Source organism: Mirounga angustirostris, unplaced genomic scaffold (genome assembly GCF_029215605.1).
Source record: "Mirounga angustirostris isolate CCGP_5_RB_7025 unplaced genomic scaffold, mMirAng1.0.hap1 SCAF_1, whole genome shotgun sequence".
In the NCBI taxonomy this organism is placed as follows: Eukaryota; Metazoa; Chordata; class Mammalia; order Carnivora; family Phocidae; genus Mirounga; species Mirounga angustirostris.
The window spans coordinates 129,576,393-129,604,147 of NW_026991709.1; the positions used below are offsets into that span (position 1 = coordinate 129,576,393).

At 45.4% G+C, this 27,755-nt stretch overlaps 1 protein-coding gene across 2 annotated transcripts; it reads left to right on the forward strand.

Annotated features, from left to right (window-relative positions):
• Positions 1–45: 45 nt before the first annotated feature.
• Positions 46–27,097, forward strand: BTD (biotinidase). 2 transcript variants are annotated; one of them, XM_045903827.3, is made up of 5 exons: positions 46–198; positions 2,359–2,516; positions 19,158–19,422; positions 24,097–24,246; positions 25,636–27,097. In XM_045903827.3, the coding sequence occupies exons 2-5, from the start codon at positions 2,506–2,508 to the stop codon at positions 26,806–26,808; spliced, it is 1,599 nt and encodes a 532-aa protein (XP_045759783.1). In that variant the 5' UTR covers positions 46–198; positions 2,359–2,505; the 3' UTR covers positions 26,809–27,097. The 2 variants fall into 2 exon arrangements, with proteins under 2 accessions (XP_045759783.1, XP_045759784.1); XM_045903828.3 differs by lacking the exons at positions 46–198; positions 2,359–2,516 and adding an exon at positions 14,746–14,934.
• Positions 27,098–27,755: the final 658 nt, after the last annotated feature.

The window sequence follows — 27,755 nt, forward strand, 5'->3', positions numbered from 1 at the left end:
GGCTCACAGGGTAAACACACTCCTTCTCCAATCAGAACCGTGCCCTTTGCCCAGCTCCTCCAGTCGCCGGGTCAGAGCATCGGAAGGAGGCGGGACTAGCGGGAGTCCACGGCCTATGCCAAGCAGGTGAGGGGCCAAACCTCGGAGGCCTCTCGCCCCCTCTAATCACCGTCCGGAGCCGTCAGGGGACCCGAGAAGGCGAGTGGCGCATGCGCATAGTGGGGCAGCGGGAGGGCTGGGAGCGCGAGTGCAAGGGGGCGTGGCGCGCGCCCCCCGTTGCCCCCTCCCCATGCTTTAGGGGTCGAGGGCAGGCTTCGCAAAGGCTGCTGGGACCCGGGTGGGCTGGGTGGAGCCTAGCGTGGTGCGAAGTTGTCTTTGGGTCGTGTTGTGTTTCTGCGCCCACTGAGTCCTGGACGTTTGCTACGTGCTTTTTGGTTTATACACGCTTTTGTAACTTTGGGAAGAAGTTTCACAACTGTGCAGTTCGTGAAACATAGTAATTAACTAGTGCACGTTAATTAAATCCATAAACGGATGTACTCTTTACCCCAATATTATAGATGACACCGAATTTATAAGCAAGAGACAGTAAACTGCTCACACCATTTCTCAGAATCCCAAACTTGTACTTTTGGGCTACCGGAGACGAAGAGGAACCCTTGAACCTAGCTATTCTAGCCAGGCGTGAGCTCGCAACCCTGAGATCAAGACCTGAGCTAGTATCAAGAGTTGGATGTTTAACTAACTGGGGGAGCCACCCAGGCGCCCCTGAACCTAGTTAAAAGTAAAAGACCATTGTTTTCTTTAACTCTTGCTACTCACCCACTCTTCCTCTCCATTCACCCTCCGTTCTTGTCTTTTCCAAAATCAGGGAATGTGGGCTTTCGTAATTCTTAGGTTCAGTCCCTGTCGACCAGTCCCTGTAGCTGATAAGCTTTTAAAACGCATTTTTGAGGGGTGCTGGGGTGGCTCAAAAATAAAATTAAAAAAAAAACAAAAACACAAAACACCACGCATTTTCGAGGGGAAAAAGATGCTTGCAATGTGTGATTTCTGTGGATGTAGCCTCCGAGTCATTAAACCATCTCCACAGCAAAGAGTGACTTTAAATTTTTGAGGATTTTGAGTGTTTTAAAGCAAAAAGACAAGTAATATGTGGAAAGTAGAAGAGGGGAGTGGGTCATGGGTAGACAAATGAAAAGCATTGGAAGTGAAAGGATTTCTAAGCCCAGAGATTTTCAAACCATAGTCCTGGGCCCCTCCAAAAGGTCTTCCTTTCAGCATTTCAAGCCCTAACCTCCCACCCTAAACAGAAGAGAGTGTAATAGTGGCCTCTCTGGATTTGGGGACTAGCCTGTGTAAGGTAGCCAGCTCATCAAAGAGGGAGATTTCTTTGATGGCTCAGAGTTCCTCTAAAACATAAATGCAAATCTTGCATTCCACTCCAAAGTATATCCATATTTTAATATAAATATCTTTTTATGAGGTAAAATGAACATGCAATTAAATGTACAGGTCTTAAATGTTAAATAAATTTTGACAATTGGATGTACCTATGTAATCACCACCCAAAATAAAAATGACATTTTAAACTACCTGGCAAGTGAAAGTGACATTCCAGAAATATGCAAAGTGTTCTTTGTGTGGCTTTGGGTAGTCCTGTTTTTTGCCTCCTGTCTCTGTTTGAGAAGCATCGACCCCAAGCTCCTCTATCATGTAGGATTGTTTATATTAGTACCTATGTGACAGTCTCGACTCCCATTGCATCAGAATCATTTGGAAAACTTTTTAAAAATACAATTGCTTGGGCCCTACGCCGTATTTTCTAAATCAGTGTGTTAGAACAAGTTAGGCACCTATATTTTTTTAAAGCTGCTACGTTATTTTGATTTGCAGCCTGTCTTGGAACCACTAGCTCTATACCTCTGCTAGAGGCATCAGTTAACAATTAAATGTGTGATTACCTGTTACCAGAGTAATACTGTTGACTAGTTTGGATTCACAGGTTCAAGGCTAGTTTGACATTGGCACCACAGACTGTGTAGATGGTTAGTCAGTTGGTGGGCCTTGTGTCTACTTCTGTGTCAAAAGAATCACGAGCAAAAGCACTCTGTATGAAGTGTGGTGAAAACTATACTATGAACTGGAACAGATCCCCTGAATTCACATTAACTGGTTTTGCAAAAAGGGTAAATTCTCAGCTGACTGGATTTTGTCCTTTAGCAAAGGGAAAAGTCAATGAGACTGTTTAAACTTGCTTTAACCTTTATATCTTTGGTTCAGGGTACAGTGTTCCACTGCTCACTTGGTCTGATGATTGAGCAGAAGTGATGATGGTCCTTTGTATCTTTGGTTCAGGGTACAGCGTTCCACTGCTCACCTGGTCTGATGATTGAGCAGAAGTGATGATGGTCCTCCTCCCCAGGATTAGCCAGCACTGGGAGCAACTCCTTTCAATCCAACTGTGATTATAGGATTCTTCCGTGATTCACCCAAGGCCCTTCCATGCAGACTTTGTAAGCATTAACCATATTCTTTATTACTTTCATTGGTGGTAGACATGGAATTTTATTTGTTGGATGTTTTATTGGAATTTTTTGTTTGCTTTTATTTGTCCATGGAAGGAGGTCAAAGAAGGAATGAGTCTAATTTTTTTAAAAGACAAGGCTAACGTAATGATAATATGCTCTCTAAACAGGAGAGACAGTCATCAAAGTGTACAACTAAAGTAACCTGAGTCTGTTGGGAGGAACAGGGAGAGTCAATATCCCCTTCATTAGGGAGAGCCTGTGTTTCCTCCAGCAACCTGGGGTTTTTGGAGGAGGCCTATTTAGACATTAATCCAGTATATCAGGAGGGAGTTTATCAGCCTCATCAGTGGCCAGACACATTCTGCAAGAGGTCCTTAGATTGGGTCCTGATTTAGGGCCATTCAAGGCTGAACATAGGGTACCTCAGTTCGGTTTGCCTTGTTTCCTACCAGAAGAGATCTGGTAGATCATACTGAGGCCATGCAGTGTTAGAAAAGATCAGTTCTTTCTTTTTTTTTTTTTTTTTTAAAGATTTTATTTATTTATTTATTTGAGAGAGAGAGAGAACACATGAGAGGGGATAGGGTCAGAGGACAAAGCAGACTCCCCACCGAGCAGGGAGCCCGACGTGGGACTCGATCCCGGGACTCCAGGATCATGACCTGAGCCGAAGGCAGTCGCTCAACCAACTGAGCCACCCAGGCGCCCAAGATCAGTTCTTTCTTAAATTTTGCAATCCCAAATTGTTTCTAGTGGGTTAAAAGGCATGCCATGGGAAAGTCCTTGGAAACCGAAGAAGCCTAGAGAAGGTCCATTATCAAAAATCGCTCCTGGCTCCTGGGTGGTGTCCCACACAGGATATGTCGGGGGTTCCGGGTGTTCAAGTGACTGGAGGCATCCCTCCAACAAAATCACCATTGATCACCATCCCTGCTGTAAAGTAAAGGCCCCATAGGAGGGATTGCCTGTGTCCCCTCACTTCCCCATTGCATTCTAGACTACAAGTGGGTGCCGGTGAATTGACCAAAATACCATGCCCTGCCGTGCTGTGAAGAACCTGCCATTTCTAACCCATGGAAAACACCAGAAAAGTTTTACAAGGGGAAATTACCCAATTTAGTAACTTCATTAACTAATAGGGAACATTGATGAAAAACAGTAAAATAGAAATCCATCATGATCTAAGCAACATTCCAACACGTGTAGTCCTTACAGCCGACTTCCCTAGGAAATGGTCCCCAATGGGATTTTGATTCAATCAGGTACTAGTTTCTGGCCTGAAGCGGCTAGACCAGAGATGTGAAGGGGATCACATTAGACCAATGAGGAAGAAACCTCACATGGGAGTCTTAAGATTGGCAGGCGTCCTCGTGACTTAGGAGGCTGTCTCAAGCCTAAGGACAGGAATAAAGAAAAACAAACAAAAGGACAGGAATAAGGCGAGGGCCTCAAGTTTCTGGGTCTTACTACCATTCTGGCTGGGGTACTAACTTCTAGCCAAAAGGCAGGCTTTTCCCTCCCCAAAGAGTCCCCAAAGAGTCCCTCCCCAAAGGGCTAGAGGATTGCAGTCTGAGCAATCGACATGAAAGTGTTCGAGTAAGAGCCAGCACACTCCTTGAAAAGCCTCTGAAATGAAAGTAAAGGCAAGAGAAGAGGAATTACTCTACTCTTCAAGTTTGCACCGAGGCTCAGAGTTCCAATGAAAAGACTCAAGCCCCAGGTTGGGCGCCAGAGTGATGAAATTTGGAAGAGGTTTGGGTTCAAGAGTGAATGGCTAAGAATTCTTGACACGTTTTTGGTGTAAGTGATTTTATGAAAGCATGGGGACAGGACCCATGGGCTGGAAGAGCTGCCCCGGGATTGTGAGGAGTGACTGATTACATACTTTTAAGTTTGGGGGGGGGGCGGGATAGAGATAAAGTAAGTTCCTAAGGAATTTTGAAGCAAGGCTTTTAGGACCTTGGGGGAGGGGCTAGCTGCTGTTAAGATAAGGTTATTTTTACTCTTTAATAAAACATAAACATGAAGGCATTAAGGCGGTCATGAGTCCCTTGAGGAGGGTCACACTGTGCATGTCTCAGGGATCTATCAGTGGGCTGCAAGCTGTACAGAGATTTAATTTAATTTAAGCTGCATTTCTCTTGCCTTTGTTCTCACTGGCTTCTAAAGGTTATAGTAACTCCCGAGGCCCCCAAATTAGGATAGTGTGTTTTAATTTCAGTAAACTAACAACGACACTAAAAATCCTTGTGATTATTTAAAGCACATAACACCAGCTGCACCTGTGAGAAATTATCTCACAAACATATTTTATCAAGATGGAAAGTGGTTATCAAATGAAGAAATGAATTAGGGTTATTTGTGATATATTATAGAATGGCTGAAAAGAAAGGAAAATTGGCTGAAATAAAAGAAGAGAAAACTGAAACCAAGTATCTTAAATACCATCAAAAGGCAAGCAACAATAACAAAAACGGGAAATCTATGTAGAACACTATTTTTAAAACCAACATTGAAAACTACAACACGAAATGTGCTGGGAGAAATACATTAACATGAACAGCAGAAAATAAAATATATAGTAAAATGGTTCTTTGAGTAAAATAGGTTAAATTGATTTTGTTTGCCTCTAGCTAAATTTATGGACTGCAAAGTACCAAAGCTCAGAAATAGGCTTGAAGCAAAACCAGTGGAAAGCAGTTTTATTATTGAGGTGTCAGGGTCAGGTTGAAGTCCTCTTAGCAGGGGCCTGGCGCTGGGAGTTTTTCCCAGTTGTCCTGGGACCTAGAGAAAGTTTGGGTTTCTGCCCTTGGCTTGGACGGGCAAGCACCGTTGGTCCACATTTTAGTGGCCAGCCAGACCCAGAGCTGGATCCGGAAGCACCCCCGGGAAACTGAAGAAACATTATGTCCCTCTTTTAGCCTATCTTCATCCATTGTGTGTTTGGTTGTGGTTTTGTTTTTGCTTTTGCTTTTTTTTAATTTAAATTGAGGGTAGTTTGGCATCAGCGATCATTAAATCACTAAGAAACATGTTTACTTCGTGTAAAGTGCACCAGAGATGGTATAACTGTATGTCATGCTCTGAGGACATGAGAGATTGATCTGAAAGGGCTTAGAAACCGTACTCTGGTATTTCTCCGTATGACAGAACGCCACACTGCGGGGCGGCCCCTGGGGGAGGGGGCAGCAGCTCTCACCTAGGAAACATGGTACCTGTGGTTAAATGTTTCTGTTTTCGTGTTTCTTCTGTGTGGCCATTAGCCTTCATTACAGCCGCTTCCTTTCGCTTTTTAAATTGTACCAAACATGATCCATTTGCTGTGTCAGCAAAACAAAGAATCCACTCTAGGGCAGAATCTCTGACTGATTCCCAGGGTTCTGAGTTGAACCGCTGGGGTGTAACTCAGGTGAGGGACAGCTTCACGATGAAGAGCTTAAGCTCTTTAACTTCTTTCTGTATCATAACCTTTGAGTTCTTTGGAGCTGACCTGTGATTTATTGTTTTAGTCACTTTAAAATGTGTCTATATTTAACATTTATGACATTTTTCAGACACATGAATAGGAACAGGGATTGACACATACATATGTACCAAGCCCTGAGCTTAAGAAATACATGAAAATGGGGCACCTGGGTGGCTCAGTTGCTTAAGCGTCTGCCTTCGGCTCAGGTCATGTCCTGGGATCGAGCCCCACGTTGGGCTCCCTGCTCAGTGGAGTCTGCTTCTCCCTCTCCCTCTCCCTCTCTCCCCACTCCTGCTCTCTAGCTCTCTCTCTCTCAAATAAATAAACAAAATCTTTTAAAAAAAACTTCCCAGAATATCCGTTGTCCATTATGGTATAGTTCATTCTCATCCATAATGTCACCTCTGACATCCATCAAGTTTCCATATATATATATGGTCTGTCTCTGGAATCTGCTGTTTTTACATCCCAACACCAATCCTACACTATCTTAATTTCTATATTTTTAAAATAAGTCTTATGTTGGTAGGACAGTCCTTCTACTTTGTTCTTTTGAAACCGTCTTGTCTATTGTAATTAGTGTCCTATGTTGCTATAACAGATAACCACAAACTTAAAGTAAAACAACATAAATTTATTATCTTAGTTCAGAAGTCTGAAATGGATCTCCCTGGGATAATAAAGTATCGGCAGGATTGCATTCCTTTCTGGAGGCCTTTAACAGAGAATCCGTGTCTTGTTCCTTCTAGCTTCTAGAGCTTTCCCACATTCTTGGCTCCATTTTCAAGGGGAGCAATATCAGGCCAAAACCTGTCTGTTCCTCCTCCTTATACTTTCGCTCATAAAGACACTGGTGATTGCATTGAGCCTACCCACATAATCCAGGATGATCTCTCCATTTTATAGTCAGGTCTTCAGCAACTTTAATTCCCCTTTGCCATATAACCCAACATACATGTTCTGGGGATTAGGATGTGAACATCTTTTTTTTTTTTTTTTTTAAGTTAGGCAATTTTTTAAAAAGATATTATTTATTTATTTGACAGAGAGAGAGCACAAGCAGGGGGAGCGGCAAGCAGAGGGAGAGGGAGGAAACAGGCTTCCCACTGAACAGGGAGCCTGATGTGGGGCTCAATCCCAGGACTCTGGGATCATGACGTGAGCCGAAAGCAGACACTTAACCAACTGAGCCACCCAGGCACCCCAGGATGTGAACATCTTTAAAGGGCCATTATTCTGCCTACCAGATCTATTCTTGGCCTTATTCTCTTTCATACATGTTATAGAATCAGTTTATCAAGTTCCATGAAATACTCCTTGGGATTTCAAATGGAATTATATTGAATTTTTAGATTAATTTGGATAGAACAATGTCTTTATATTATTGAGTCTTTATATTATTTGAGTCTATGCCATAAGCATATCTCTCCATTTATTCTTCCTTAATGTCTTTCCATAAAAATAGTTCATTATACTTATTCTATTTATTCCTAAGTACCTTGCTTTTTATTTATTTGCATTTTCTAGTTTTAGGGGGCCTCTGTATTACAATGCAATTAATTTTCATATGTTGGTCTTAAATCTAAGTATTTTACTGTATTTTCTTACTAATTTGCTTATAGAATCTCTTGGGTTTCTTTGTAGATAATCATATCATCAATGAAAGTTTGGCTTTCCGGTATTCTACCTGGCAAAGCTTGATCTTACTCAAGGTGGTGACACAGCATTTTTATTGTATTTATTTATTTGAGAGAGAGAGAGAGAGCACACGAACAGTGGTGCAGGTTAAACAGGTTCCCTGATAAGCTGGGAGCCCGATGTGGGACTCGATCCCAGGACCCCAGCATCATGACCTGAGCTGGAGGCAGTCGCTTAGCCAACCGAGCCACCCAGGCGCCCGGTAATGCAGCATTCTTGCCAGCCTTCCTTGTAGCTGGGAGCGCTCGCGAGTCCCTTGGGGGCCAGAGCAGTTTAAATGAAGTCACTGGGCAGGGCTTTAGGGAAAGCTGATTGTTCTGACAGATACCCTCTTAGTTCTTCCCCCAGCGTCAGCCTAGTGGACTTGGGTATTGGAGTTGGGGTAGTCTCGTAGAGAGCCTGTGCCTCGGACTGTGAACTTCACAAGTTCACAGGATGGCGAGAGGAGGACTGAGGTGGGAATTTGCCCTTCCTTGGGGTTAGTAAGGCTCTGATACAACCTTAATCGGTTAGTTCAGGTGAAACAGTTTCTCCTGAGGGCAGGCCGTGTGAAGAACAGAATGCTCTCGCTACTTTCCCCTTCTCCGTGCCAGAAACACGAGATTTCTTCCCAGTGCTCACCATGAGAACCTGGTAGAGCTCCTGGAGGAAAAACTCACCAAAGCCTGGCCCTCATGAAGTGTTTAACTCTCCGGCTGATCCGCTCGGAGCCTCCAAAGTTTGTCAGTTACAGTTTAAGTTTTCCTGTGCTAGTCCTTGTTCCCAGGGAAGTTGCTGCTCCAGTTAAGTGGTGATCCTCTGAGTCTACCTGTCTGTCTCTCTAATTTTGACCTCAGTTCTCTGAAATCATTAAGACTTTTTGGTTTTCAGATCGTTCAGGTTTTGGCTTATTAATAATAGGATGGCTACTGCTAGGCTCCTTGTATGCCAAACTATACACCAGAAGTCTCAGCTGTCTATTTTTTTTCTTATGTTTTTCATTTATTGGCAAAACAGGGTAACGTTGAAGAAAACATTTTAAATCCCCATAAGATGACCTGCCATGCTTTTGTTAATTCACATTCTTTTCCAGTCTTTGTTCACAGGTGTACATGTTTTATTTAGCTATTCTCATTGTAAATATAGAAACATTTTTATGTCTATTTAGCACGTCTTAAATATGGTCCATCATCAGAGTCTTCATTACTGTCTTTTCAGTGTTTGCTTAATGTTCCACCTGGTTTATACACATTAATTTTCATAACTTTGTTCATATTGAATATTGTTTGTTTCTAACTTTCACCTGTTGGGAGTCATTCTTCTGTTTTAGCTGGCGTCCATTTATTGAACACTAAGTACTTTACATCAGATATTTTCTTTTTTTTTTTTTAAAGATTTTATTCATTTATTTGACAGAGAGACAGCGAGAGAGGGAACACAAGCGGGGTATGGGGGGCGGGAGAGGGAGAAGGAGCCTTCCGCCGAGCAGGGAGCCCGATGCGGGGCTCGATCCCAGGACCTCGGGATCACGACCAGAACTGAAGGCAGACGCTTAACGACTGAGCCACCCAGGTGCCCCTACATCAGATATTTTCATTTCTGACTTAGAGATGAAGAAACGGAAGCTTAGTTATTACAAATAACCTACTCAAGGTTATGAAATGAGTAAATCAGAGCCAGGATTTGAACTTGGATATGTTGAAACTCAAAAGCCTGTATTCTTTACTTCCATGGTATGCTGTCATTTCAACTAACTTGTTTTTGGAATAACTCCTAAGATAAAGTTCCAAAAGTAGACTTTACAGAGAAGTAATTCATAAAAGGAATTCTCAACCTTTTTTTCCCCCAGTAAAAAATTGCTATTCATTATCACTTTACTAGTTTACCTTAATTTTTTTTCAAATTTAATATCTTGGAATAGTACCAGTTAATGTTTATTTTGTACCTAAGTTTAAAATCTTTCAGTGTTTGTTTATGATTGTTTTCTTCTCATTTAAATGTGTTCCTGTTCATTGCCTGTTTATAACTGTTGTCTTGATGTTTATATTTTCCATATAAATTTTTGTCAATCTGTTTCTTCTATTATGTTAACTGAGCTTCAAATTTTAGAAAGTGGTTTAATCAAGTATCTGATATCAGATTCTAATTTATGCCAGTTTTCCTATCATTCAATAGTTAACTCTTGATTTTGAGTTTATTTTTGTATATGGCCTACAATGTTTAAACTTAATTCCAAATTGCTTGTAATTCAGGGCGCCTGGGTGGCTCAGTCGGTTAAGCATCTGCCTTTGGCTCAGGTCATGATCCCGGGGTCCTGGGATCGAGCCCCACATCGGGCTCCTTGCTCAGGTGGGAACCTGCTACTCCCTCTCCCTCTCCTCTCTAAAATAAATAAATAAAATCTTTTAAAAAAATTGTTTGTAATTCAGTCATCCCAATGTCACTTATTCAATCAAATGCTTCCTCCCATTGTTTTGGGTGCAGTAACATAAAAAGAATGTAGGCTTTTGGACAAAATCCATTTGGGTTAAATCCTCGCTCTGGATATTGGTCCCCTTCAAGTTTAGGAGTAATCTCTTTCCGAAGAAGTGCTAGACTCTTCTCTGCTTTGCCTCTAGTGCTGAGGAATGTAGCACCAGCCTATCATGGAAGAGTCTGAGACCTTCCCATTCAACTCCACACTTCCGCCAGCCTCAGAAAGCCCTGCGCTTGGAAGACTTGGACCCTCATGCCAAGTAAAGCTGCAGGACATAGGAGGGCCAGTCGGAGGTCTGCCCTCCAGCAGGTCTGGAGGGCATCAGGCAACGGGACTTGGGTTAGTAACCAGTATGCAGCTGTGGCTGGGCTGGGACCTTTGCCAGAGGCACACATGTAATTACCAATCTAACCAAAGCAGAAGAAAACAAACCCCCTCGGTGCCTCCAGGAAGAGAGAAAGGTGGAGATGCTGACCATTTCTCTATACCTTTGCCATACCATGGGTGGAGAAGACAGCCAAGTTAGTGAATAGGCTGGAAGGTCACTGTCATTCTTGACTGTGCACTGCCCTCTAACTGAATACGACTGACCACCTGCCTATGCTGTGGGTCACCCACACGTTCCCACCATGCTCGTGTCAAGAGTATCCTCTCTAGGGGCGCCTGGGTGGCTCAGTCGTTAAGCGTCTGCCTTCGGCTCGGGTCATGATCCCAGGGTCCTGAGATCGAGCCCCGCCTCAGGCTCCCTGCTCGGCGGGGAGCCTGCTTCTCCCTCTCCCACTTCCTCGCTTGTGTTCCCTCTCTTGCTGTGTCTCTCTCTGTCAAATAAATAAAATCTTAAAAACAACAACAACAACAACAAAAAGAGTATCCTCCCTAGATACTCAGGACCCATAGCATTTGGACCCATTTGCTTGCCTTTTGCTTTCTCTCTTGGTGATCTTGACTGTGCCTCCTCCAAATATATACTTCCTGGCTTCTCCACAGGAGAAAGTAAGTGGACTTTGGCATGTTTTTGTCTAGTGCTGTGTTTTGCTTTAGCTTTTGTTGTTGTTGTTGTTTCTTTCACATTTCCTACTATCATTCATTTTCAGTGTTTCCAGGCTATTTTATGAAGGATTGTTCTTTTGCCTTGGGGAACCTGGTTCCCTGGCTGTAGCACTCCTCCCATTGTTCTTCATGGTCTGCATCCAGGGCATCGCCACCATCGTGTTGGTCCTGGGATCTGGTTTTTCACTCCTGAGCACTGGCACCTAAGAGCACAGGGGGGATGGACTTATGGTGATGTTTCACCCGCTCTAGCCTTAGAGATGTTGTGTCCAGACACTTAATGATCACAAAGAGCCTTTCCATTGCCCACATTCCTGAGCACATCTCCCTGGAAAAATTTGACCTGTGGTTTTGGGACATCATGTTTTCCATGCACTGGGTGTGTTTCTCCTAGATGTCCAGCCTTCAGGTCTTCATGGTCTAGAAGGTGGTTCCTCCAATGACTCTAGTTTCCAACAAGGAAATGGAGGAGAAACTTCCCAAGGGCTTTGAAAAACAATGCCATGCTGACAGTCATTGAGTCATTGAGGCTCATTTCAGAGAAATTGATGATCATTCTTGGAGGATGAAGAAGGGGAAGCCTCACTGGAAGCTATAAATACTCCAGAAGAGCAGAATGGCTGCAAGTGGCCCCGGCATCCTTTTCTCTGAAGACTGACTGGCAGCAGAGGAAGCCTTCTCTGGCTCTTTCCTTGCTCCCCAGTCAACTCGGGACCACAGTTGAAGACTTCCATCCTCAGGGATTCAGTTTTGACCCCTAAGCATTTCAGATAACGTTTCTGAGAAGGAAACTGACACATTTTTGCGGAACATAGGAGATTTTTCAGATTACCTATGTATTTATCTATAAATGTATAATTTAAATGTAGAGATGGCTTCTCTATTTATATTACAAAATATCTATCTGTTGCCCTTGTTTTATTCTTTTAAAATCAGGACCTTTATTTAAACAAAGGAAAACCAGTAACAACCTGGTTTTATGATGATGTTCCTGTTAAGACTAAGGACAAGCACTGAATCCTTGAGCTGACATGGACCTAATTGTTTGGGGGAGGTTTTTTTCCTTTGGTTTGAGCATTTAAATACTTTGCTGCTTATTTTCACTAAATATGGTGGAAACACTTGGAAATCAGCCCAAATTCTATCCGCCCTATTGGGGAGGCACCCGGGAAATAAAGGTGATGGTTCAGACTCATGTCTTTGACGTGAGGGAAAGATAGGAGTCAGAATATGGGATCTCTGTGCCTTTAACTTCTAGCCCAGCAACATTCCGAGTGTGACCCCATGCCGGGAGGATCAGCATCAGCGTCAGCTAGGAATTTGTTAGAAAATGCAGATTCTCAGGCCCGGGCCTACACTGGCTGAATCAAAACTTCTGGGCATGGGGGCACAGGGATCTGTGTGGGCCAGCCGTCCAGGTGACTCTGAAGGCATGCTCGCATTCGATAGCTCCCTGCTGTGGTCTGACCACCTGGAATCTCCCGAGTGCTACTGTGAATCTCTTATTTCTGCCGCAGCTAAATTGAAGTCTGCCCAGTGGTCTTTGAAGGTTTGACTGATAAATGGCCCCAGTTCTTCAACATGTGCTAGGAGGGCTGGACCAGGAGCCAGGGGACCTGGTTTCCACTCTATTGTCACTACTAACTAGTGCTGGAGTTTTCCCTCGCCATGAGAATAGAACTTTACTGTTTGCTTTCGCTGCTTTATGCAACAGGAAAATAAACTGAAATAATGGATGTTAAAATGATTTGAAAATATTAGCATGTAACATGTAAAATGCAATGTGGCGTCGATATGAAATGTCCTTATAGATCCCTTAACTTGGCTAGATTTCCCCGTTCATTGTGCTGCCTGTCACTGTGTGGATGGGCTGTGTCACTCTGCACATCCAATCACACCCTGTGGAGTGTACCACTGTGAGAGAAGAAATCGCAACAAATTTAGAACTTGTGAATACAGAAGATGCCCTAGGTCCTGGGAGCATGGCAAATAAAAAACAGCTTTCATGAGGCCCACATCTGGGAAAATCTATTTTTTTTTTCTGTTTTGCCACTGTAAAAGAGATAGATGAAGTGTTATAAATGAAAAGGAGAAGGAACGGAGGAAAAACACTGTACATTCACTGCTTAACAATCACTTTGTTACTGAAGAGCAAACCGACCTGGGCTGATGATCCTCAGTTTGTCCACACGGTGGCAGTGGTGCACCTGTAGACTCGGTCTCCGCTGGGGCTCTTTCTGTCCACCCAAGAAAATGAGCAATGTATTGCATGGAGCACTGAGTGCTATACGAAACAATGAATCATGGAACACTACATCAAAAACTAATGATGTACTGTATGGTGACTAACATAACATAATAAAATTAAATTAGATTAAAAAAAAAGAAAGTGCCTTCTTGCATTAAACACCTGGGCATTTCAGGGAGAAGTTTTATTTGACTTAAATTATGAAGGTATTTCCCATTTGACAAAAAGAGATGATTTATAGGTTAGGTTCAAGTGTCATGATCCTTCAGTTGCTCGTTTGGTGTCCTAGGATAAACTAGTCAACGAGACAGAAATAGGCCCTCATCAAAGGTCTGGTCCAAAGTTACACTTCTGTATGTCACGCTCTTTTTTTAAAATAATAGGTGGAATTTTTTAAAAAGTGAAATCACAACTTAGCAGGTCAGTTCAGAGGACCGGGTCATTTATTCGCTGTTTTGAGTTCAGGTTTGACTCTTGAGGTTATCATCACTTGCCACTCACAAGTGTTTACACTTGACATTTCCGATGGAGCCATCAGAAGTCTTGTCCGTGGATACGTTTGCATAAAACTGTCCAAGCTAAAACTGCTGTGGGGCTTCCTATTCCAGGGGCCAGTCATGGATGAGCTCACGACTAGCAGCAGCAGATGGGGAGAACCAGAAAACAAGAGGCTTTCTAGGAAATAAAAGGTCTCTTTTGGGATTTCTTTAAATTCAGATTCTGTAAATTAGGTGGAGATTGGACATTATTTCTCCTTATGTAAAAGAATCTAGACAAGGATATCACGACCTTCATGAGAATAAGTTTTAAACCATTTGGAACCTTACAATGTCTTTGGGGGCATTCTGTCAGATACACACAGGAACATAGACCGTGCTGGTTCCTTAACGACTTGGCAGGTCCCTCCGGCTTTGTTCCACAGGATATGCCATTTCCTTTGCTTTTTCCTGCCTCCTTTCCCAGTCATGGGACTGTTATTCTCCCTGACAAGTAAAGAATGACAAGATCTTTTATGAAAATGATCAATAGTTCTATATATAAATTTCTAAATGTGTTGTATACCTGCCTCTGAAATTATCTTATTAAGAGCATCTTAATAATAATCCTTTCATTTTATTGCAAAAGATACTATTGTAATAATATGGCAAGGAAGGAAATACAGCTAGTTATCAAGATGAATCACTTAGCAGGGTGGAAATAAAAGTTCATGTGTATAAAAATAACTGGTGATTGACATGTTACCAAATTTCCACAAAATAGATTGCCATGTAATTTAGACTTTCTTTTTCTCACCGATCACAAGAATCTTCCTGACCAGGATTAGGGTCAGAGGAATATTTTTCATGGGGGGAAATGAGAAGCAGGGTCTTCTCTGGGGCAGTTAAAAGATTAGGATGCGTGCTTAAAGACGTCACTCCAGCAAATCTCTCCGCACCCTGTCAACGAGTTCCTGCCTCCTGGATCATGCCTATTGGCATGCTATAAGGTCTGTGGCTTTTCCTCTGCGTGAAGTGGGGAGGCACTGGGAGACTTTGAGCAGAGAGAGGAGTGTCGTGATTGACTTACACTTGAACTGGATCTCATGGGCTGTTCCAGCAGGAGGAGAATGGAGAGGACAGGGCAAGTGCAGGGAGGTGTGAGAGACCAGGGAGTGGGGCCTGCTATTTCTCTCTCTGACTCCATTTTTTGCTGCCTTCCTCTGCCCTGGGCTCCAGCCCACTGCTCTCCTTGCTGTTTCTTTCTTTTTTTTTTTTAAAGATTTTATTTATTTATTTGACAGAGAGAGATAGTGAGAGCAGGAACACAAGCAGGGCGAGTGGGAGAGGGAGAAGCAGGCTCCCCGCTGAGCAGGGAGCCCGATGCGGGGCTCGATCCCAGGATCCTGGGATCGCGACCTGAGCCGACGGCAGACGCTGAACGACTGAGCCACCCAGGCGCCCCACTTACATACTCTTAACCCTTGACCGACGGCAAGGACCTGAGGCTGCAGCACAGGGACGGAGCTAAAGTGAGGCGATCCAGGGAGTTGTGCATAGCTGCGCAGGCGCGGGCGAACGTCAGCGCTGGGGAACTGGGCCACCTTAGCGCTGACTCCTCCCATGCCCACCGCAGGGGACGGAGGTGGCTTTTTTCTCATCTTAAATTTTCTAAATCTGTGAGTTTTTTTGAAAATTTTTAAAAAGATTTTATTTATTTATTTGAGAGAGAGAGAGCACATGAGAGGGGGGAGGGTCAGAGGGAGAAGCAGGCTTCCTGCTGAGCAGGGAGCCCGATGCGGGACTCGATCCCGGGACTCCAGGATCATGACCTGAGCCGAAGGCAGTCGCCCAACCGACTGAGCCACCCAGGCGCCCTCTCCCTGCTGTTTCTTGAAGCCACTCAGCAAGTTCTCACTTGGACCTTCTGACCCAGCCGTTCTCTCTGCCTGGAACACTCCCCCCAGGCATCCACATGGCCTCCTCTCTCCCCTTTGGCAGACCTCACTGAGGCCTTTCGTGTTTAAAATTGTCCCCCACCCAGGGGCGCCTGGGTGGCTCAGTTGTTAAGCATCTGCCTTCGGCTCAGGTCATGATCCTGGGGTCCTGGGATCGAGCCCCGCGTCGGGCTCCCCGCTCGGCGGGAAGCCTGCTTCTCCCTCTCCTGCTCCCCCTGCTTGTGTTCCTGCTCTCGCTGTCTCTGTCTCTGTCAAATAAATAAATAAAATCTTAAAAAAAAAAAAAAAATTGTCCCCCACCCAGGCCAGGCCCTCCCTGGCCCCTTCCCTGCCTTTATTTCTCCTCTGCACTTGCTGCCGTCTGACATCCTAGGGATTGATTTGATTGTGGCCCATCTCCTCATCCATCCTAGGGGGGGGGGGCTAGCTGAGGAAGGGCCGGCTTGCTCAGGGCTGTACCCCGACACCTCTGCCTGCATCTGGCTCACAGTCGGGGGTGTCATGGATGTCTGAAGTGAGCACCCTCCTGGCTCTGCTGTTTCCTGGCAGGGGGATTCGGGGCACCCCGTGGGCCCGTGCCCCCATCTCAGAGGGTTGTGGTGAGCCGAGTGGACCAACCAGGGTATGGAGGCACATTGTCACCTAGATGGGGCCTTCGCGCCAGCCTGTCCTGCAGCTTGAGCTTCCATGTCAAATGCCCTCCAATGGAAGAGGGTGTGTATCTACCTCTTCAGGCTGAGCATACACCTCTACTCACCATTTTGTTTATGGTCCAGGTCCTGGACCAGCTCTAAAGAGAGATCTGTTGCTGGGTTTCCAAGAACACCAGGACTTCCAGAACCTTCTTGTTCTCAGGGATCCCCCACACCCCAGCCCGCCTGTGCTTTCTGTTGTGAGCCAGCCCCTGGTAACCCCTGGAAACCAGGTCTGGATGATGATGTCCTGCTCCATGAAAACTGCACCCCCCCCGCCCCCGTATGCCCTTCGAAGTCCCTTCCTTGGGCCTTGTTTGTTTTTTTCTGAGACATTTGTGCAGTGCTAAATAAAGAGGGAAAGCCGGCATTAGCCAATTTGGTTCAACTGGCTGCCATTTCCCCACTCTTCAGGAAGGGCAAACTGTTGTAGCTATTTTTATTATAATTACTCCTTCTCTCCTAGCTCATTAAGCTTGCTTCTTTCAAGCCTGAATACCTGGTAGAATCTGCCTAACCTCTTATTATCGACCCACCTTTGTTCACACACAAATGATTGCCATTTACAGCTCTCCTACCAGGCACCTTTTGTAAATAATCTAAATTTTATTTTCTCAAAACAGAAAGAAATGTGGTATGTTGCTGGCTCCACAGTTTCCTGGTTTCACTGTGTGGCAGGTCCTGACACTTTAAACACATGTTCTCTGTCCCCAGGTAAATCGGTGACACACCGCTCTTAGTTGAGAACGGGGACGCTCTGGGCCCCAGGAACTCCTCACCTGGCTCCACCGGGCACTGGTTCGCACCACTCTCCCCACCCCCGCCTCAGTCTCCCCACCTCTTAGTGAGGCCATTGCCTAATGCTTGAGAAATACCGGGAATGTGTCTTTGAACATGAAGCCGCCCTCCCAGGCCACTCCCCATTATCATCATTATGGAGCCAGAGGGGGAATGGATACTAGATTTCGAGACTGTTAAAATTATTCCTTGCTGGTCTTCAGAGGCAAAACTCAGATAAGAGAGCTTATCGATTATACTTTTGTTTCTTACTCAAAAACTCATGACTGCTTACTCAAAGGCGCCTTGTTCTAATCTTCAGACATTGTTCAGTGTCCCAGATGAATGGCAGCAAGTCCCGGGGTTTGGTATGTGGTGCACTTTTTCCCTGGGACGAGAAGTAACAGTGTGAGAGAGGCAGGCAGGATGGGCCCTCCTCCGCCTGAGAAGCGTTTGCTTTTGCAAGGATCCCGACTGAGCATCCCTCATCCTTGTTCCGTTGTTGAAAATACTTGTGGCTATTTTTGTTTCTGGAACTTTTAAGAGCAAAATAAGAGGAAATGTGCGGCCTGGAGAGTTTGGTTTTAAAATGCAAACACGGGAGTTATGAGTCAGACTTGGACAGGGTGTCTCTGTCTTTTTAAAAAGCAGTGACAGGATTCCTTGATTCGTCTCTGTTATCTTGATGTTTAATCCGGATTCCTGGGCACTTGGTCAGCCCCAGAACCTCTCCACAGAGCAAGCGGCCCGGCCTTGGCACAGGCCCTGGAGAATCTGCGTGTCGGGGGGAGGGCATCCAGCCGGGAGGCCAGGCTGCTTTTCAAGGCGGAATTGGACTATTTGCTGTAACGCACAACTATTAGAAATAAAAACTCCTGTTCTTGGGAAAAACGGCAAGAAGTGTCATTGTCAGTGTCCTAATTTACTTCTAATCTCTTATGGTAGCACCTACAAAGCGGAGTTTGCTTTCTAGAAAAGTCTAGTATATTTTCTAGAAAATTATAGCTTATTTTCTAGAAAATTGCATTTTATCACTGCAGAAGGATTTTATTTCCAAGCGATTAGGCTTTGGAGCAAGAGTTCTGGAATTGCAGATAGAGGTTGGGAAGGTGATGATGTGCACTGATAATTGTAAATTCAGGGAGGAGGAAAAAAGTGCTTTGATTGGGAGACTTCTTTTTACCTTCCCATAGCAGAGAGTAGATCCTGGCATTTAAGGAGAAGTCAGCAGCTTCTCTGCACCAAATAAAGAATGCTGTGCTAAGAAGGACTTACCCTTTATATTCATTACTGACCAAAGAAAGGCTGGGAGAATTTTAATCCATGGGATTTTTATGGCCAGGAAAGCCGAGCTGTGTTATCGGGATCACGACGATCAGAGCTGGTGTAGATGGCCGACGTGCTTGTGTGTAGAGAGGGCAGGTGGTGGGATGTGGACTATGTCCCAGAATTATGTAAAATAAACACAGTAATCATTCTTGCCTAAGACTTCAGTGCATGGCTAGGAAGGCGAGTGGTAACATGCTGGCGTTTTGCTGAACCCTAGGTAAGAAAATCGTGGCAAACACCGGGTCTGTTTTGGAAACGTTCTAAAACCAGATTCACACCGCGAGCCATTTTAAATGTAGCTCGCTACGTGTTTGGAGAGAAACACATACTTTTATTGGGCACATGAAACAAATCTTTGAGCTGCAGTATCAGGTGGGTAGGTTTAATTGCTGGGACTAATAAATCACAGCTGCAAAAGTTACATTCTTGGCAGGATTCTTTACTCAGCTGTTTTCCCCTTGCCTCCTTACGTTCCAGATTTACGGTCTGCGTTATGTCTGGGGCCGGCCTCCAGCTTGTTCTTTTTCTCTGCGGCTATTCCGTGGTTGCCCTGGGAGTCCACGCCGAGGAGCCCCGCGTGGCCGGTCACCATGAGGCTGAACACTACATGGCTGCCGTGTACGAGCACCAGTTGATCTTGACTCCCGACCCTCTGGCTCTCATGAGCCGCCAGCAGGCCTTGGAGCTGATGAACCAGAACCTCGACATCTATGAACAGCAAGTGATGATCGCAGCCCAAAAGGCAAGAAATGCTCCAGGGTGGACCCCCACCAGCTTGTCTAGGAGAACAGGGCAGCTCGGTCGGTGGTTCCTGCAGCCCCTCTGGAAAATTAGTGCAGTTGGTAAAGCGGAGCAGGAGTAGTCAGTTGGCCAGGGACTCGCAACTCAGTGGTCCATGCATCAGCCCGCCGGGGCAGCCCTCGGGAGCCTGTGAGTAGTGCAGAATTTGGGTACCGCCCCCGACCTGCTGAGTCAATCCATCCATTGACATTATACCCCAGGTGCTGCTTTTCATCTCATGTCCAAGAAGCCCGGAGTAGATCCCTGGTTCTCAATGTGGCTGTGCAGAGGCGGATTGCTTGCGTAGTGGGTGCCTGGGTCTTATACCTGCAGAGTCGCGCAAGGGGTAGGGGAGGGGGTTGTGGGCTGGGCACTGGGATTTTTTTTTAAGGCTCTCCAGTGGATTCCCATGCACAGAAAAATCTGGAAACTACCAGGCATGAGGGTCTCTGATGCTCTCTGAGGCACTGAAAATAGTAGGCATCTGCAGGACTGCTGTTTGCCACCTTCAGATTATTTGGGGCTTGTTTCTGGTCCCTGTTCCAGACCACGAACAGGCTGAGAACTCAGTGCAGACATGACGGAGATGGACAAAGGGCGGTCGGTGCCAGCCTTTGTGAAGGCTTCCTGCTTGGCCCACACGTGCCATTCCCGCCAGGAAGGGTGGGGCGCAGGGGGAAATGTGGGTGCCAGATGTGACCGCAAGAAAGTGCCCTGTTGGGAAACCCATAACCAGAGGGAAGTTTGGACTCTCACCTGGTGATGGGGAGCCCAAGCGCTGCTGCATGAGGAGGCCCTGCCCTGCCTGACAGGAGGTAAAGCCCATGTGAGCACAACCTCCCTCGTCCATGAGCCTCGAGGCCAGAACGGGTGAGGCCAGCAGGCCCGGCCCCAAGCAGTCCTGTCTTTGTTCAGGGCGGTCAGCGTTGCTGGGACAGCCACTCTCTAGTGCTGCATTTTAAAATTCTAACCCATTATGTGTGTGTGTGTGTGTGTGTGTAAAATTATAGGCTATTTTTAAAAAGTATACACACTTATAAAACTAATACTGGAAGGGAACTTAAAGACCTGGTCCAGCTGCTGCTGATGGGAGACACTCCTCTCTTGTTCAAAGCCCCAAATCCAGTATCTCCTTGAACGCCTTCTGTAGCCCAGCACTCACTGTCTCATGAGAGTGGGGACTTCTGTTCAACGAACAGTCGGCCTCCCTGCAGCTGCCTCCCATCCTTCTGTCCTCCGAGCTAAACAGAGCCGACTGAGGGCCTTACCGCAGCGCGCCCGTCTTCCTCAGATTTGAGGACGGCCGTCATGACCCAGCCCCCCACCCCCAAACCCGGCATCTCTCCCCCAGGCTATATAGCCCTTCCACCAAAGACCTTCCAGATTCTCTGTGTGCCCAGAGCTGTGGAAAGTTCTCCCTAGTCTGTCTGACGAGGGCAGGGTGCAGGAGGTCTAGCACCGTTCCCGTGTGAGACGTTGTCCCCAGAGAACTGTTGGTAGACACCTCGCACTGTGGATTCATAAGGCATTTGCTGTCCACTCACACCCCCGAGCCTTTTTCACACACACAGACACACATGCTGCCAATTGCCATCCTGTACTTACGAAGTTCATGTCTTTAACCTGAGCGCCTGACTTCACATTTATGCTGTGAAATGTCATCATTCCAGCCTGTCGGGCTATTTGGGGATCTTTACTGACATCCTACCTATCAGTTGCCTTCACGTCATTCACACATTTGATACACACCTCACTGATGTCTTTGCTGAAGTCAGTGTAAAAGAATCCCAGGCTGTGTCCTCAGACCTCTGGATGACACAGATCCACTCCAGAGCATTCCGTGCAGAGGAGGTTACTTGCACGGTGCTGAAACCTCAACCTCCTCTTGCTCCTCCATCCTGTCCATAAGACTGTTCTAAGACATTTGCAAATGCCGTACTGAACCCCAGAGACCGCGACTGTTTCCCTGCCTTTCGATAACCTGCCCCCGAAGGAAACCTATGCTGTGTTCTTGTTGAACCCAGGCCGGCTGCAAGGCATCGTCCCTTCTGTGTGTGGTCCAAGGGCAGGGATGAAGCTGTTGATCTGATCATTTTTAGTGCTTACAGACAGCTCGGCTCCCTTGTGTGGTTGTATGTGTCAAAGCACCTTCTAAGACACGCTGATGCCAAGCCTGTGTGAAATGCTTCTATCAGACTTGCTGGAAGCCGGGGGGGCTCCTGAACAAGCCAACCAAAGTATTTCTCTCTCGGTAGAGAGATTTCTGGGGAAGGACAAGAGTCCAACTTAAGATATTAGGCTGGCCAGTCAACTGCATTGGTGGCAGTCTTAATGAGTTCTTGATCTCCTCGAGGTCTTTCAGAAAATTGCTCATTTATCAGTAGTGCTAATTGCTTTCTAGATGGAGTGGTAATCACATCAGACCCCAAGTTCTGCCCTGGCTCAGGTTTGGTTCCTCTTCTCATTCCTGGAAAATATGTATTCAGGAAATGCAATTTAACCTTAGTATTAATCTAATATGTATACATAATTTAAGTGCTATTGTCCAAGGGAACCATTCAATGTTCTCAGAGTTTTGTTTTTAACAAAGGAAAACATTTGTCCAAGTATAATTTTCAAGAAGTTAAAAACATGACTCTAATACAAATATAGGATGGCCGTGGGTCAAAACTGTCATTTAACTCATTGATTAATAAAGAAATCAGTAAGATGGTAAAGCTGGTCAAAAGAGCATCTGAGGAACAGAAGGGTATTAGTCAAATGAATGTTGAAATGAATTTGCGAATCAATACAAAACTGGCTAAAATCCTACAGGGCAATGCAATTATCATCTTTGAGGTGATCTTCTATTAAATAACAAAGCCAAACAGTGATACATTCACTAGATAAATAATCCTTGAGCCTGTTAAACAGTACCCTAGCATGTGTTAGAAAGGCAGACATTCTTCATCTTGCTTCATTTCCCAGTTTGCAATGACTTTGCTTTACAAGGTGCTATAAGATGACCAATCTCACAGTCTCCTGGAAGGAGTATATACTTGCATCATCTCTCTGGAAAGCTGTTTGACAGTGTAAAGAACTGAAAACTCTTCATATCCTTGAGCCAGTATTTTCACTTATAAGACTTCATTTTAAAGAAATAATCAGAGATCCAAAGACTTGTGAACAACACTCATTCAGTGTTTTGAGCCCCCTGAATGCAGATGCTCACCGTTAAGTTGGGAACAAAACAGAGAGATGTCCACTGATAAAGGATGAATTGGGGTGGCCTCTTAAATAGAATGTGGCCATTGCAAATGATATTTCTGAAGGTACCTGTGTAGTCTTGACGTTCTAGGTAGCGAGAAAAGTCAAGATGGAAAACATGTCTTGTTTTATTATTTATAATAAATACTTATTATCTCAATTATACAGAGAAAAAATGAAAAACTAAACTAATATTAACTAATATTTTGTTTTCTGAGTTTCCTACAGTTAAACTTTCGAAGCTTTTTTAACCAGAAAAAATATAAAGTTTGCAGTGCATTCCAGAAATAAGTGACTCAAATTGCCTCTTATTTTAGATTATTCATACCTTCTCTGCCTTCCTCCTCCACCTTTCACATTGACATTTTAAGCTGTAAGTGGAGAGCAGCAGGAGAAGGCGGCCCTGATGATGAGAGCTGAGGGCACCCCACTTGTTTGGATTTCATTAGGTTACTGCAGACGTCACAGGCACCCCGGGCTATCACTGTCAGGGAGCCTAGGGTGTCTCCAGGTGTGGGACAAAGGCTGAAGGGAGCCTCCTCATTCCCAGTTGGAGAACTACAAGTCAGAGCAAATCCTTATTTCTATGCCGAAATCAACACACTAGACTTCTACCCACCAGCCCAGTGGGTCCCAAACTTGGCTGCACATTAGAGTCACCGGGGAGGGTCCCCTGGGTGGCTCCATCGGTTAAGCGTCCAACTGAGGTCATGATCTCAGGGTCGTGAGATCGATCCCTGCATTGGGCTCCCTGCTCAGCGTGGAGTTTGCTTGGGATTCTTTCTCTCCCTCAGCCTCTGCCCTTCCCCCTGCTCTCGCTCTCAAAATAAATAAAAGCTTAAAAAAAGAAAAGAATCACCTGGGGACCTTTTGACAGTCAAATGAAGCAGACTTTTTAGGAGTGGGACCCAGCATCGCCCCTGAACAGTGTTTTATTCAGAAGGAAGGGCCCCATCCGATTAAGATGCACAATGAGTGGAAACCACGGAACTGGAGACACCCCCTCTGTGACGAAGCCCAGAATCAGAGTCCTTTGAACTGTGTCCCATCCTCCCCTGCACTATCAGGAACTCCACACCCCTCCTGACCGTCTGCTTGGCAAATGCCCGCTTTCTGCTCCCTTTTCACTCATTCCCTCCTTCTCTGACACGACCTCAGGTACGGTTAATGGTTGTTTCTAAAGCCCTGTGTTCCCTCACCATTAGGCCGAGACGGCTTCCCCGAGACTAAGATCCCTGAGGAGAGTCCAGCCGCCCTCTTTATAGCTCTGGTTCCTGGCACAGAACAGCTGCTTGATGGCTGTCAGACGAGTGAATGAAAGAGTGAACAAATGAAAGAAGGGGGGCTTCCTGTTCTCTGATAGCGATACTTTGATGTTTTTGACTTACAGGGCGTACAGATTATAGTGTTTCCAGAAGATGGCATTCATGGATTCAACTTTACAAGAACATCTGTTTACCCGTTTTTGGACTTCATGCCATCTCCCCGGTTGGTCAGGTGGAACCCGTGCCTGGAGCCCCACCGATTCAATGACACGGAGGTACGTGAGGGTCCCAGCCTTTCTCCTCAGTAGGCTGAAGGCGTGAAGAGATGAATCAAGCCAGGGGCCAAAAGCCAAGCATGTTAAATGAGACTGAAAGGAGACCCTAGGATCCTAAAACAGAAACCCGGACTCCCCAAACTCTCTGCGCTACATATTCATTCAGTTAAAGAATGTCTGGTACTATGGGGCCTTTACTCATCTCTGGATTGTTCTATTAATTACACAAGAAATACATGAATATACACTTAGAAAACAAACGAATCACATCAGAAGTAAAAAAAAAAAAAAAAAAAAATGAAAGCCCATCTTTACACACACCCCACCCATCACCCTACTGCTCTTCCTACAGAAACTACCATCAACAGTTTGATGTGCATCCAACTATATTCTTTTCTACACATTTCGTAGTTATTGACATCCCTCTTTTAGCATGCTATGTGCTTTTTATTTTTATTTATTTTTTTTTTAAATTATTTATTTATTTATTTGAGAGAGAGAGAGAGAGAGAAACAGCATGATGGGGAACAGGGTCAGAGGGAGAAGCAGGCTCCCCGCTGAGCCAGGAGCCCGATGTGGGACTCGATCCCAGGACTCCGGGATCATGACCCGAGCCGAAGGCAGTCGCCCAACCAACTGAGCCACCCAGGCGCCCTGCTTTTTATTTTTTTATTTTTTTTTTAAAGATTTTATTTATTTGAGAGAGAGAAAGAGCACAAAAGGGGGGAGCGGGAGAGGGAGAAGCAGACTCCGTGCTGAGCAGGTAGCCCAATGCAGAACTCGATCCCGGGACTCCAGGATCATGACCTGAGCCGAAGGCAGTCGCTTAACCAACTGAGCCACCCAGGCACCCTGCTATGTGCTTTTTAAACAACTCTTGCTATTATGTTGCAATGAATATCCTTGTACACATATTTTCGTAAATATGTCCAAGTTTTTCTGTGAGATTCCTAGAAATGGAATTTCTCAGCTACAGAATATGCACATTTTAAATTATTTTGAAGAGTACCAAGTTTCCCTTTCAAAAAATCTTTATTTCACTTTACTTCCCAAGTAATAGTCTGAGTGCCTGTTTTCCCACCTTTTGGTCAATGCAAGATAGAATAATCTTTTGAATTTTTGCCAATCTCATGGTCAAGGTGATATTATCTTAATTTGCATTTCATCATTACTAATCTGGTTGAGTATCTTCTCAGATGTTCATATTTGTTCTTCTATGAATCACCTCTTCATATCCTGTGCACATTTTCTGCAGTGTTTTTTTTACTGATTTATGATAACCATTTATATATTATAGACACAATACAGGTACTTTTCTATTTTAAGATTATAAGACAAAGGCAGGATTTTAAAAATTCATTTATTTATACTGTTTTTTTTTTTCTTTAGGTCCTCCAGCGCCTGAGTTGTATGGCCATCAAGGGAGATATGTTCGTGGTGGCCAATCTCGGGACGAAGCAGCCTTGTCATAGCAATGACCCCGGGTGCCCAAAGGATGGAAGATACCAGTTTAACACGAATGTCGTGTTCAGCAATAATGGAAGCCTTGTTGACCGCTACCGCAAGCACAACCTCTACTTTGAGGCAGCTTTTGATTCCCCTCTCAAAGTGGATCACATCATCTTTGAGACGCCCTTTGCTGGCAAATTTGGCATCTTCACCTGCTTTGATATATTGTTCTTCGACCCTGCCGTTGTTCTCCTCAGAGACTCTGAGGTGAAGCACATCGTGTACCCAACTGCCTGGATGAACCAGCTCCCGCTCTTGGCAGCCATTCAGATTCAGAGAGCTTTTGCCATCGCTTTTGGCATCAACTTTCTAGCTGCTAACATCCACCACCCATCTCTGGGGATGACCGGAAGTGGTATACACAGCCCTCTGAAGTCCTTTTGGCACCATGACATGGAAGGCTCCGGAGGTCATCTTATAATTGCACAAGTAGCCAAAAATCCACTGGGTCTCACTGGTACAGAGAATGCCACGGAGGAAATGGACCCATCCCATAGTAAGTTTTTAGAACTCTTGGCAGGCGATCCATACTGTGAAAAGGATGCTCAGGAAGTCCACTGTGACAGAGCTACTGAATGGAACATGAACGCTCCTCCGACTTTTCACTCTGAGATGATGTATGATCATTTCACCCTGGTCCCTGTGTGGGGAAGGGAAGGCTACCTCCGTGTCTGTGCGAATGGCCTCTGCTGTCATTTGCTTTACCAGAGGCCTACTTTGTCCAAGGAGCTGTACGCCCTGGGGGTCTTTGATGGTCTTCACACTGTGCATGGCACTTACTACGTTCAAGCTTGCGCCCTGGTCAAGTGTGGGGGTCTTGGCTTTGACACCTGTGGGCAGGAGATCACAGAGGCCACAGGGAGATTTGAGTTTCACCTGTGGGGGAACTTCAGTACTTCCTATGTCTTTCCTCTGCTTCTTACCTCGGGGATGACCCTGGAAACCCCTGATCAGTTTGGCTGGGAGAATGACTACTCTTTCCTGAGGAAGAGAGGGCTGTCTTCGGGCCTGGTGACGGCAGCTCTATACGGGCGGCTGTATGAGAGGGACTAGGAAGGTGCAGGGTGGGCGGCCCTGCACTCGCCCAGGCTGCAGCTCACAAGCCCTGGCACCGCCTCTCTGGCCCAGAGCCCATCGTGGGAGCCGTGGGATGAAGGAGGAGAGGCTGATCCCCCCAGTGTCTCTTCCTCTCCCATGTGAATTAATGAGTCTTTTCTGGTATTCTCTGCTCACATTTATCATTTCCAAGCCACGTCTTCCTCTAGCAAATCTCTCATTTCACAATTGGTTTTAAGAGCTAAAACAAAAATAAATGCCAGTTTATATTTTACACATCCACAAAGCGGTGGGTCTTGGGTGTGTTTTCCTCGTTCTTGTTGTCGATCAAGCGACACCTGGGACATCCAAGTATCTCAAGCCTCAAACACTGTCTAAGGTAAGAAACAAACTCTCAAAGCCAGAGCTGTATTAGAAATGGCTGCGTGGGTCCTTTTCCATTCTGGATGAACAGAATTCTATCCAGATGAAATGGTAATGCCAGAGCTATCGGCAACATCAGAAATGCGGATCTTAAAGCAGCTTTTAAAAATAGAAGGGAAGTTTTCCTTCCATCTGTCTTTCTGTCAATAAATGGAATGTGTCAGGCAGGACTCATAAAAACTGGAAAGAAAGAGCACAGTGCCCCCGAGAGAGAGAGAGAGAGCAAGAGCGCGAGAGCATGAGAGGGAGGAGGCTGGAAAGAAGTGCTGAAGAGAGGGGCAGCAGTGGGAAAGTATGAGTAAGAGGATTCTTTCTGTGCAACATGTCTCATGCAGGGATTCCAGGAACCTATAAATCATGCTAACTTTCGGCAAGAGCCTTCCAGTTGCCCAACTGGGCAGGCTGGAATGATGTGGGTGTGATTCCATGCGCAGTCCCCAGGGGGCCTGCCCTTTGAGAGAGGCATCCCACCTCTTGAAGAAAAGTTGCAAGAACTGCCATGGAGGTCGGCCCACTGCCAT

What these genes read in the sequence shown, in the direction of transcription:
- BTD (XM_045903827.3), top strand. An exon ending in TGATGATCGCAGCCCAAAAG is followed by an intron (nt 19,423 to 24,096) that starts GCAAGAAATGCT and finishes TTTGACTTACAG; the next exon opens with GGCGTACAGATTATAGTGTT. An exon ending in ACCGATTCAATGACACGGAG is followed by an intron (nt 24,247 to 25,635) that starts GTACGTGAGGGT and finishes TTTTTTCTTTAG; the next exon opens with GTCCTCCAGCGCCTGAGTTG.